Genomic DNA, 13196 nt, shown 5'->3' with positions numbered 1-13196 from the left:
TGTCATTTTTGAATGGTGTTTTTATTTGGGATTTCTCTAGAAAAGGCTTATTTTTTACTGTCTGGCATCATAGAGGGAGTTCTGCAGGTTGTTCTTTCTCTTGTCAGTACACTCATCCTGAAGAAAATGTGTGTTTTGTAATGTTTTTGGATGCTAAAGAATTGCCATGAAGGTTTTTGTCTCATGGCTAGATGGGTAAAAGTTGGTTTTGTGCTAAGTTGTAAGGCTTCCAACTATTTTACATGATTTTATATGTAAACCGTGAACTTCTGAATGCTCAACTGCCTGAAGCATTATTATCAGTATTAGAGGATCATGGTTAAGTCCCAACAAATTTACTGTTTCTATTTTTTTTTCACAGCATGCTAAAAGCATCTTGTAAACGTATAGATACTTTTTAGAGAGGTTTGTATTGTATCATTTTTCATTGCTCTCATGTGCAAGACACCTTGGGGGTAGCAAGAGCCAAGCTCACCTGTTGTCTTCATAGTTTGTTAGTGATGAATATGTTACATTTAATTGGGTAAGAAAGATTTCTTCCATGTTTTTTTTTTTTTTTCTAATTCATTGTTTCCTTTCTCCTGAATTCATATTTGTAATTTTCATGATGGAAAAAAGACTGTCTAGACTGTTTTTGTGTGCTCTTCTCTAAAGCCAACTGACAGTCAGGCTATTACTGAGCATGAATAGTGTTTCAGCCATTCTGTTTGTACTGGGTCATTTACAGATGTGCCCACACCCCCTGTAAGCTGTCTGATACATTTAGACATGACATTTCTAAATCATTATGAATGAGGTGCAGCATCTAAGCTGCCATGCCAGGCTCTTAATAATTTGCTACGGGCCCCCTTTTTGCTCAGTTGAGTTGTTCTTTCAGAAGGCTTTCCAGCAACTGAACGACACAAAATCAAAAGCTCTTCAGTTGAGCAGTGTTACTGCTTATTCTGTATATCTGCATGTATAGACTTGCATTTTCTAGTAAGACTAACTTTATTGGGTTCTTCGCCTGTCTCTTTGTACATGGACAGGCCCAGTTATCTTCCTAAAGCCCAGGGAGGTGATAGGTGAATGGTTACTGTAACACAGCTGGCAAGTACAAGCTTGCACTCATGAGAGGCTTGTAATGAATTTGTGATGTCATGCTGAATCATGATTGTTTTAAATAACAGATATTTATGATTTTTTTCAAATAACAGTAACACTTGTGTTTCCTGCCAGTTATAGCAAAACTACTGATGCTTATATTACTCACTTCGTACTCTGAAGCTTTTTTATACCTTTGCACAGGTGTTGCCACAGTGTATTATGTTAGCTGGGGTCAGTGACTGTATCTGATTGGTGAATTCTTGTTTACTTTGCTGTTTACAAGTGTCTTAATGACAAAGCCTAAAACTGTCTAAAATATGCAGTAATGTTAAGATGTTATCAGCTAGAATTAAATGTATGAGGCTGGTGAATTACAACCAGAAATAGTCTATTGATGTACTGTTTCTGTATTAAAATCTGTGATGTTTATATTAATTTTTTGTATCGATTGTTGAATTTCCTGTTATTATTAAGTGCTTTATGGTTCTTCATGTACAGTAAATCAGTCAGAGTTTCTTAGGTGGAATTGTGGTTATGTTGTGAATAATGAAGTGTTGATGGTGTTGACTTCTAGGGCCTTAGCAAGTCGGCTGTTTGGTCATAAAGTATAAATTCAAGGAATACAATATGGCTTTTACAGTTGCTGTCCTAAATGCTTGGTGTGACTTAGACCAGAATTTCAGCATGCTAACAGATCTTGGAAAAAATATTGCTGGAGATTTACCAGTAATGCAGAGACTGTTTTCTTTTAGCTGATAGCGTATTAACTGGATATCCAGAATACAACACATCATATTACTTACAAAATTTAGAAATATATCATTGTGCAGAATAAAAATGTTTCTTTTAAAAATGTCTGCTTTGACGCAGACAAGTCACCTGTGTCTCTTACAGAAATATGTAAAATTAGAGACATAAGTAATCTGATAGCATCGACTTCTCTTCCCATTTTTTTTCAGCGTGGCTGATCTGAAACATGCAATTCAAACAAAGTATAAGATTGCCATTCAGCACCAAGTACTGGTTGTCAATGGAGGAGAGTGTATGGCACCAGACAGAAGAGTGTGTAGTTACAGTGCTGGAACAGTAAGTGCATTCTTAGTCTAAACTTTCATTTATAAGGGAAGAAAAAGATTAATTAGTAAAGGATTTTAATTTTTTTTCCATAGTTTGCTGGATTTCTTTCATTTGAGAAACAAGTGTTTATGTATTCAGCTTCTAAGTGTAGATTTTAACTTGTTCTCAAGACACGTTACCCACGTGAGGAAATAATTGGTAATTCAACAGGAAGTTGCCTTTACTCAGTGTTTGGTTTTGTTTCCTTTTTGAGTGTAGGACACCAACCCAATTTTTTTATTCAACAAAGAAATGATCTTGTGTGAACGTCCACCAGCTATCCCCAAAACCACATTTTCAGCAGAGAATGAGATGGAATTGAAAGTAGAGGAATCTCTTATGATGCCTGCAGTGTTTCATACAGTAGCATCACGAACACAGCTTGCTGTGGTAAGTAGATTGTTACTGGATTTGCACACCAAAGGAAAATATGTCAGAGGGAAAGCTTGATGTAAAATATGAAATAGTTTCTTCAAAAGGCAGTAAAAATGCTCTGTTAGTGAAGATGCACTCTTCAGAGCCTTTGTCTCAGAGTTTCAAGGTAAGTTTTGAGACATGTGCCTACTTCTTCAGCATGTTGCGAGCTTCTTTCAAAACTGTTGTGTAAGGCACCTTTTGGACGTGTACATTTGCAGTATTTACAAAACAAAAGCAATCAGGTTGCTTTGGACCATGCCTTAATGCACTGCCTCATTTTCAGTGTCCTCAGTCTGCCTCAGCCTGAAATGAGAAAAGTAACTTTGGAAGCGATGTTAGCTCAAGTAGAAAACGAACACTATAATTTTTAAAGGCATCTTGCCAAGCATCTTTTGTTTTATGCTTATGTTTTATGTCTAAACAACTGGTGAGGAATTAATAAAACTAAGCTTTTCCCCAAAATTCAGGTTGCTTATTATTGAGTATTGCCTCTTACTTGCATATATTTACTTGCAAACTGGTCAGAAGTCAAATTTGATTATTTCTGTGTTGTTTCGATAGGGAAGAGTCGCTCGCTGCAACATGGTCAGTAAGATACCAAGTGTGCATGCAGTAAAAACCAGCTGCACGCTCAAGACACTGACACAATGCCTTCAGTAGCAGAACTGTTTGATTTATTTTGACAGATTATGTTTCTGTATTAAAAACTGATCTCATTTTCTTTACAAATTTTACATTTAATTGGATTAAGTATTTTTCATATCTCTGAATATTATTGCACTGGTTAGCAGCACTGGAATAGTTATGTGGAGCACTTCTCACAAAATGAATGGTGATATGTTTTTTGTCTTGGTAATAATATTTCTTAGTTTCAGTGGCAACTTTAATGCAGTTGAGAAGAACACATAGCACTTGAAGTGGCTGGGGTTTAACACTACCCAGCAGAATCTAGAGAAAAGTGTTAACTGTTGTAGAACAGTTTTAGAATCCCCTGTACAACAGGGATTTTGGTTTTCCCCTTGGCATCCTGGGCTGTCAGGAGGGGGAAGGTTCTCCTGAATAATGTGAAATAATGTGACCTTGACATACTGTCTGATTTAAGGCAAGGATTGAGTCCAGTAGACTCTCTTTCTCTCTCCCCCACCTGTTGACAGTTAGAGCTGACTTTGTAAATAGGACCTTGAGTTATTAGGTGTCTGTGAGTCATATGACTGTCATAGGCAGGAGTAGATATCAATGTGAGTTCAGCTCACATTGAGTAGGAGGTTTTCAGTTGTGCTCTGTGAAGAGTGAGGGTTCTGGTTTTACTAGCTGAAACTGAAAGTGCTTTAAAACCATTCTTTGTGAAGTATTAAGAGGAGGTTATAAAAGAAAGGAAGACTGATAGCTTCTAAACACTTAACACTGATTTGATGTGAAGGGGGGCTGTAGTAATTGCTACAGTCTTTGTGTTTTGTTGAGGATAATGGACGTGAAAGGTGGTGATAGTGTTTCATGTTTCTCACTGTTGTTTTATCTGGTTTCTCTGTTCTGTGCCCTGTTTTCTGCTCTTTGAGTTGTAGTTTGGCTTTCAGTTTGGTAAAATCACTATACAACAGTGGAACATATTTAGTCCCTCTGGTCTAAGCTTTTTTTTAATTCCAAGGTTTTATAAAAAGTACTCCTATTTAGACTTGAAAAGAATTGTTGGTGCTGCCTAATCTGCCCCCTTTGAGTCTGAAGATTGTATGAATGCGCAGTGCGTGCAAGTTTATTTCAGTGTTTATGCCTTTTAAACATATTACTTGGATATTTCTAAAGATTCTAAATAACATATTTATAGTTGTTTCTACATTCTGGGTGCGAGTCTATAATACTATTAATATTTAGCTACAGACTGGAAACTTTCTGTAGAGAGAGTGATCATGAGTTGATTTTGCAAGGAGAAAAGAAATCGTTCCATTCTTAGTGTCACCTATTAGTAGTATTGCAGGACTGGGGGAAGCGGGGGCAGGAATTGTCATTAAACATGGATCCAAGTAGAATGCAGGTGTTATTTTTAGCTTGCACATTTTCAGGAAGATTATTATTTGTTTCCCACTTCCGACAGTTCTTCCCTGCTTATAGAATGGTTATAGTGATGGTATTTGTTTTCTCATTAAAAACTTGGAAATTTATTTAAAGATTAAATAGGTAGTAATATTCTTAAATCTGATTCACCTTTACATCCATATTTAATTTTATCCAAGATTTTAAATGTTCTAAAGCTATAGGCTCTGTGTTGGGTTGTGGAAATTAATTGAGTACTTCTCTGGGATGTCAGGGGACTGACAAATCTATCATATGTAATAGAAGATTAGTAAATAGTTTGTTGTGATTTTTAGATGTACCAAGGTATGAAAACTGTATAAAGAGATATTGCAGTATTGTACTAAGGTAGTTTTTCATGATGCATACTTGAAGAATATTGAACAGTAATTCAGAAGAAACTGAGGGAGGACTGGGAATGTGGTTAGAGCATTAATCTTCTCCAAGGTTCACCATAAGCCTCTTGCCTGGGAGGAAGAAAGAACATGGTATATTAATCCTTCTCAAAATTTATTAAGATCTGGGGAGAGCTACAAAGACTCTGAACCTCTTTGGTTGTATGATTGATGCCCCCAAAGCCACACTGAGGGTACCGTATAGGAGAATTCCTGCAAAATAATCCAAGCTTTGTCTTTTTATTAATTCTAGAGAAATGGTAACCTGCTTTAACAGAAGAGCAAAATGGCAGTACTTGATGATGGAGAGCTTTTTGCCTGTTGTAATTATTTAGAGCATTTTAATTAATTAAATTTGATTAATTAATATTTACTACTAAATGCATGTTATTATATGGTTATGTAGTAGGAAAATAAAGGTTGCATTCTAAATTACTGCACATGAAAAAGTCTTACCTGTTCTTGTTAACAACAAGAAGCAGTGATATGTAAATATTAAAAGAAGGGAAGAATATTTGATAGCTACTTGTTTCTATTTAATCTGGTATCTGCTCTGCCCAGAGACTATAGGATATGATCTTTAAAATCAGACTTGATAGGAAGTTGAAACATTCAGTGATATATGGCCTCTAATTTTTTTTCCTCTCAGTAATAAGTACTTCTAGGGTCTCCTTTAACAAGTATTTTATGAATCCATGCATTATGGCCTCTCCATCATTTTTTCTATATTTGTAATTGACTGTGTCTGTAATTTTTCTGTGTCTGTTATTGAATTAAATTATGGTTTTGCTTTCTGCTTTTTTTTTCCCATAATCTGTTGTTGCTACTCAGGTATGGAAGTCATATTTTAGTTCATTGTGGAGGTCCTGCCATTCTTGTGCCCTGTTGCATATATATTTGTAGGATATAAGTATATGTAAAAGCAGCCATTTCCCCCCCTCACTTCCCCGAATTAACACTAATTTCTTTGAGTTACATAAAAAGTAAAAAAAGTCACATAAAAAAAGTTACAATATTTTTTTAGATTTCATGACTCCTAACCAAAAATTATTCCTGTGCAGAACATATCTTGCATTTTGTTTTCCATGGTACTGTGTTTGTCATACAGCCATTTTCTGTTTCTTTCTGTTTTCATGATTTTAACATCTATTATGGATTGTCTTAAGTTCCTGTTCACCATCCATGATCTCATTATGTAGAATTCACAGCATAAAGATTAGGTAGCTTTAAAGAAGCTACATCTGTTCCTTTAACTCATTCCTTTACTGTTTGAACTGAAATTCTTGCCACAGGTTTTGTCATTTACAGTATGATGTCTTTGTTCATATGATTTTTTAAAAAGCTCAGTTAAGTCAACTCTCTAATCCTGTGTTCATTTTATGTCTTGGCATACTGGTTTCTCCTGGGCTAAAAACTTACATTTGAGATGTCTCTGCCTGAAGGGTTCCAGGTTGCCTTTTTTGCAACTAGCCTGGTCTCCCACCTTTCTTGCAGTTGAGCAGTTCTTGCAGTGAGCTGCACTATGTGGACCGTGAGGTGCACACAGTGTTTGCGAAGAGTTATGTGCACACCAGCTGAGAAAACAAGCTGTTCTCTACACAGTATGTTGTGCAATAGGCTGTGTTGTGTCAATCTTATGGTCTTTTAACACCACTACTTAAAATAATTTCCTATAGCTTAGCCTTTAGGAAAGGTTTTTGTTTTGGTGGTTTTTTTATTTTTTAAGTGATCTAACTGAAGTTCCCATGTCATTTGTCTGGGAAGGATATTGAACTTTTTGGGAGTGGGTACATTTCACACTTCATGGGATGCTGCTGCTGTCATGATCAAACTGTCAATTCCTGTTAGTTCTTCTTTGAGAACTGGAAATGAGGATGAGAAACTGTGTGGTCATTTCATTTGGTTGCATAAAACCATGACTGTAGTCATAGTACATAGTCATAGATCATTCTCAGTTTAGTTTCAAACACTTCAGATATTTAAGCCAAGAAGTATAGTCATGCTTCCTGAAAGCCGTGGATCTACTATTTAGAGAAATGCTCTTTTCTACTAGAAAGTTGCTTTGAGACTCTCTGGAAATAATTCTTTTAAAATATTAATGTTCTTTGTGGTGTGTAGTGTTTGAAATAATTGTGTGGCCAAATTAATTTTGGCTAAATTATTCGCCTAATAGTCAGACACACTTCTGGTTCCTCCTAAGTCCAGACTTCTCTGTACCTTAGATCAGTCTTAATCTTTTAAAATAATTGAGCAGGGCGAGGTAAAATGGGTTTTAGTTTATCCCAAGGTATAATGAAAGATTTACTCCAAGGTAGATATTTTTAAATCTACTCTAGCATTTTTTTTGACCTTCGTAACCAAAATTTTAGATCAAGTTTTTAAAAAGTTAATCAGAACAAAAAAAGTTGGGTGACTTGGAATCAAGCTAGTCAAAGCCAACACTTACCTTATACCATGGTTTGACTCCCTGATGTGGTGGTTTATGTCTTTTCTCAGTTTGTTTTTTGATGGGAAGTTCTGTCACTTGACTTCTCCAAACCTGCTTATGATATCAGAGAGAACTAGTGAAAACATTAGTGAATAAATAATCAATCTGTGCCATTGAAAATTACTACTGTGCTATGCTGGTGAAATAAGTACTTTGTGAGTAGGAAATAAGTCATGAACTGTGTGGACAAACGTCCAAAGGACACAGTCACCAAAAATAACCAATATTAAAGGAGAATGGAATAAACAGCTGTCTACTGAAAGGAAAGAAGTTACCATGAAATATTAGTCTTCCTCGCAGTGAAGTTAACTTCTCCAGTTATAGGTTTTAGAAACTTAAATGTTGAAGTGTATCTTAATTTAGTAGGTTCATGTTATAGCTGTGTATGTATTAGAGATAATGGTCTTGGTTACTAATTTTGGTACATAAGGTTACAGTTCCTTTTTGTGGAAGTGTTTATCTGCTGTTGCAGTGTGTAAGTTCGTGGAATTTTACTTTCAAGGATCATTTTTATTGGTCTGAGGTTGATTTTTATGGTGATTGAAACCTGTAAGGAGTCCCTTTTACAGGGTTTCAGACACAGAGCAATAGAGGACTTATTTCCTTCTACCACAGGGTTTTAGAGAATGGAAAGAACCCTGCATTTCCTGAGAACTTTTGTTCTTTAGAGGTAAGTCCAAAGACCACTTAAGCAGACCTTTGTCAGATTTTGCTCATTCATATGAGCAGAATTATGACAGTAGGATGCAGAGACAGTCTTGAAATTAATCCTAAACACTTCACTGGTTAATTTCTGCTTTAAATAAAACATACTTCGTTGCTTCTACTGATTTTTGGTTGAAATGTAGAAAACAGAATTCATTATAAGAAGATTCTTCATCAGAAGAATCACCTGAATTTAAGTTGTGATTCTCAAGGGAAATAATTCAGCTATACACTCTGTTACAACACCCAGCCAAAGATTAAATGCATTCTGGTGGCCCTGTGGATTTCTTGAAGAATTGGATCGTGAAGATGTCATTATTTACTATTCAACATAACAGCACATGAGGATTAGTCTGCGTCTTGGTATTCATGTTCTGGTGGTAGTGGTGCTCTTTTAGGTCTTCATTCCAGTGGTGCAGTGAGGCAGCTGGTGTTCTAGATATGCTGATGTACCTCTGTAGGATGAATGTAGCCCTACAAGGCAACTGAAGTTAACTTTTGTGCTCTGTGAACCATTGGGTGTCTGCCAGTAAGACTTGAGTGCATCTGTGAATAGTCAATGACAAAAGCAAGCCTGTTGTTAGGCAGGCTTCCTTTTCTGTGCTGGAGCTGGCAACCTTACCGAGAAGCATTAAAACATATGTTGGATTGCAGGCCTTTACTTCTGTGCTTGATATAATTCAGTTTTTAGACTTCATTTAGTAGAGAGCTGCTTAATTCTTTATTGTATAGAGCTATACAGTTATATAAAATTAATTGGTTTAGTTCCTTCTAAAGTAGCTTGAGATCTCTCACAAAAATGTTGTCTATGGAGGTAGACAGCATGTAGGAAGAAAAAGCCACATCACCTAAAGGTTTATTTCAGAAGTGATGGCAAGATAAGAAAGGTACATTTGTGTAGCTTTTAAATTTAATATCTTTAAAGAAAATAGTTAAAATTTAGTTACATAGATACTCCAAAGGATACAAAACAACTTCTCTGCTGTGTTTTCTTGCTGTGTGCTTTCGCATTTTGAAAGCAGGATGACTAAAACAAAACAAATGAAATATTGATTTAACATAGTGTTCTTGTATGCGCTAATATCTGCTTAGTATAATCTAAGTCTGAAACAGTTCTGGCATGTGGACAAAAAGTTACTCCATGTGGTTTGACCTTCATTAGAGCCATCTGTTTGGAAGCTCCTGAATTGAGTAATATTCTTTACTATTTAATGTAATGAGCTTATTTCATGATATGGCTTAAGAAACCAGCATCAGAAGCACTATTGTGTTTCTGTGGACTCTGATTGCATGTCATGCTGACATAATTCTCCTGTTTGCCTCCTACCACCTAGACAGAATTTCTTTGGCACATGTAAAAATAACTTTGAGAGGATGATAATATGTGATGCTGTTGTAATACCTTGCATATGTGCCCTGAAACATGTCTGCTCATTTGTACAATCTGATTTGTAGTCCATTAGTATATGGATAACTTTGAAAACACGGTACTTGAAAGAAACTTTGCTAATGAATTTTGATCTCAGAGTTAGCTCAGAAAAAAAATCTTTTGCCTCTGAGAGACATAGTATGTCTCAGTGCTTATGATTGAGATGCTTTATGAGCAATATTAATGATGGCTTTCATGAGAGGATTTTAATTTTAATGTCTACGTCTCCTGTGTACACATTAAGAAACTGCAGCTCATCTGACAATGAATACCTGGTTGCACACTTAGATGGCCTTGGGGTATTTTTATATAATAGTTCCTTTGGGCATGTATCTGTTTATATGAGAGATTCTGACACTTAGTAGAATGTCCTCCTGTTACAAGGTTTCCGAAAAATTAACAAGTATTAATTTGCTGCTCTGGTTCACCCTTGCTTTTCTAGGAACCATACTGCTGGGTTAGGAGCTCCTGTTTAGGTTAACTTTGAGTAAATGCCCACAGGTTAGACTCTTACATACAGAGTGTCAGTGCTGGTTTTCAGTTGTGTACCAAATGGTCTCAATTATGAGCATTTTTTTTTCTACTTGTAACTTCTGTTTTGTGTTTGAAAGTGTTTTGCAGGGGAAACAAGCTTGTTAAAACAAAAATCTTTAATTGGCAACACTTAGGTTCTGAAACAAGTATCAAAAATGACATATAATAAAGCTTCATAGGGCAACTCTAACTTGTAACTTTTGACTTCTATTGTGGACACAATAAATGGATCTAGCTGAAAAAGCAAACACTGCCCACTAGTTAAGATTGTCTCAGGGTGGAAAGTTGGGTCATACGAAGCCTAGTGCATACTTTAACGTGTTAAACACATGAGCTGTGTTGTGCTAAGTGAGCTTGTCCAAAGGAAAATAGAACTGGCAAAAACCTCTACTCAGGTCATTTAAAGAAACAGCTGAGTCTAGTCTTTATTTTGTCTGGTTGATACTTATTTGGAGGAACTGCATAAAAAAGACTTTATGATTAGTTTTAATTTTTGTAGGTGGCTTATGTTGTTTTAAACGGTTTGAAACTAATGTGTGTTTTTGTATATTCTCTCACTTCTGGAACTATGGCTCCTAGTGGTTTGGGGTGGTGTGGCTCCTCATTTGGCAGAAGGTCGACTTTGAGAGAAAATAATTTTTGTGAGTTGAAAATTAAATGTTTGTGTACATTTCCAGGATGTACATTAGAATGCAGCAGAGACTTTGAGTTACCTTTTCAGCTTTATATTATTGGTATACTTTTTTTGTGTATCTTAGGGTAAAACAGCCTGTTCTTTTGATTCTTAATATGATAACTGAGGAAGCAGTAATTCAGCTTTTTTTTATGTGCTGTGCAACTCGCCTTTGTACTTTTGTACTTGTATATAAAGTTAATTTAAGACAGTAAAAAAAGTGTTCAAATGTCCAAGTCAATATTGCATTAGTCAGCTTATGTACATTTAAATTGTACAGCCAAACATGGGATAGTTTGGAGAAAATGACTTGCAGATTCGATACCATTGTCTGGATACCATCCCGGTTCTGTTATTGGTTGATTTTTTGACTTAAGAAGCAAGAGTTCCTGGAGCAGTTAAAATAACCATTTTTTTTCAAACTGGAAATCATCATTCTCACATGCACAGGAAGCTGCCAAAGTTCAGAAAACAAGAAGAGAAATGCCACCTTTACTACAAAGTGATAGGAATTTGTATTAACTATCTAGGATTTCATTGGAGTTGCATATATGACTATATCGAATATTCATCATTCATCTGCTGATAGCTTAGCTGTCAGTGATTTGAAGGACAGTAATATTTTGTCATGCTGCTTGAAACAAGGCTTGGACTTCTGACACAGGGAGGATGATCATAACTTTCAGTATGAATTGTGAAATGTTTGTTTAAAATGCCATGCAGTTTTGTGGTTTATATCAGAATGTAAGTGTTGTTGGTCCCTAAATTTTTTTGTGTGCATATGTGCTGCTAACCCTGTGTTCATCAGCAAATGCATTCTGAAATACACAGATGTGTTAGATTTTTAACACTGCTTTCTCACTGTATTTTGTATAACTTGGTTTTCCATGCATGATTTTCTCGCATGTGTGATGGCACAGGGGAGTTCTGTTCAGTCCTGGTTTAACAGCGTGCTCAACCTGCAAAAAGTGGAAAGACCTTTTTCTTGTACGTTAGATAGATACTAAAACCTAAAGTGCAGGTCTGCGCAGGAAGGTGTTTACCAAGGAGTCTGTAACTGATGTTGTTTTGAGATGAGGATTTATTGTGTGCCTTTTTTATTACTTTTTGATGTTTTGATAGGCTCTTTGAGGGGAACAGCCTTTTTCTTAAATTGCTACCTTTAAAATAGTTTCTCTTCCTACTAGTTGAAACTTTGGAATTGATTATAATGGGCATTTCACTTTTATTAAGATCTGGTGATTGCCATATGTAGACCTCTGTTTTAAGTTTGCCAAGTGAGGCAGTATATTCTCACCCTATAATGGCAGTAAAATGCCTCTCTGTCATCCAGTACTTTAACAGAAAACTTAACTTCCACATTGGTTTGTAGATGCCAAGTTTCAGGGTATGTTTTAGAGCTTTGTGGACACTGTACTGCTGCTTATCATGTTGCATCTGATTTATTAATCAATGAAAGACTTAAATTATTTGCCCTGCTGTTTCCTCATGCATCTCTTCTTGCACCTGATCCACCTGTGCTTTTTGCTGACTGATTGTGCATTTTATTGTCTTGTGAGCTTCTGCTTGGCTCATCAAAAATGTACTCCTTATTGGACCTTGCTTGCCAGTTTTTGTTATCATATTATTAGTATGAGGGTTATTATTCATGTGTGTGTACCCTGAATATTTTACATTATCAGCATTTGATTAATTTCATGAGGGTTTTGGAACTACAGTTTTCACCTATCTGTTATGAAGAGTTCTTTCTCAGTAAATAGTACATACTTTTTTGTTATCTAATTAACTTCCTTTATACTTAAATTTAAAAAAAATGTTATTTTTATGAAAGTTTAAGGTGTACAACTTCCTAGCTGTCTAAATTTCATGCTTTTATGTTAATATCTTAAATAAAGTTGCAGCAACAGCCTGATTAGTATTTTGTTTGTTTTTTCAGGAAATGTATGAGGTTGCCAAGAAGCTTTGCTCCTTTTGTGAAGGTCTTGTACATGATGAACATCTTCAGCATCAAGGCTGGGCTGCTATAATGGCCAACTTGGAAGACTGTACATACTCTTACCAAAAGCTGCTTTACAAGTTTGAAAATGTGTATTCAAGCTATTTGCAGTCCATAGATGATATCAAATTGAAACTTACACAGTAGGTTTACTGTTAAATTCATTCTCAATCTCCAGATTTACTCAATTTTAAACTTAATTTTTTAAAGTGTTTTATATCTGGTGCTTATTCTGATTAATCAAGCCTGTCTTTGCTTGATTGTGTCATGGAGCACATTCTTTTTGTTCT

The 13196-nt window shown here is 35.7% G+C and overlaps 1 protein-coding gene across 2 annotated transcripts in view; it reads left to right on the top strand.

Annotated features, from left to right (window-relative positions):
* RB1CC1 (RB1 inducible coiled-coil 1) overlaps nt 1-13196 on the top strand; it is a 67112-nt gene that overhangs the window by 15502 nt on the left and 38414 nt on the right. For both annotated transcript variants that reach the window (XM_038123754.1, XM_038123742.1), the window contains exons 4-6: nt 2046-2172; nt 2422-2592; nt 12847-13049. In XM_038123754.1, the coding sequence (XP_037979682.1) occupies nt 2046-2172; nt 2422-2592; nt 12847-13049 (501 nt within the window). The remainder of the gene's footprint in view (nt 1-2045; nt 2173-2421; nt 2593-12846; nt 13050-13196) is intronic.

Source organism: Motacilla alba, chromosome 2 (assembly GCF_015832195.1).
Source record: "Motacilla alba alba isolate MOTALB_02 chromosome 2, Motacilla_alba_V1.0_pri, whole genome shotgun sequence".
Taxonomy (NCBI): Eukaryota; Metazoa; Chordata; class Aves; order Passeriformes; family Motacillidae; genus Motacilla; species Motacilla alba.
Note: the sequence above shows the minus strand (reverse complement) of the source record. Positions and strands in the feature narration are given on the sequence as shown.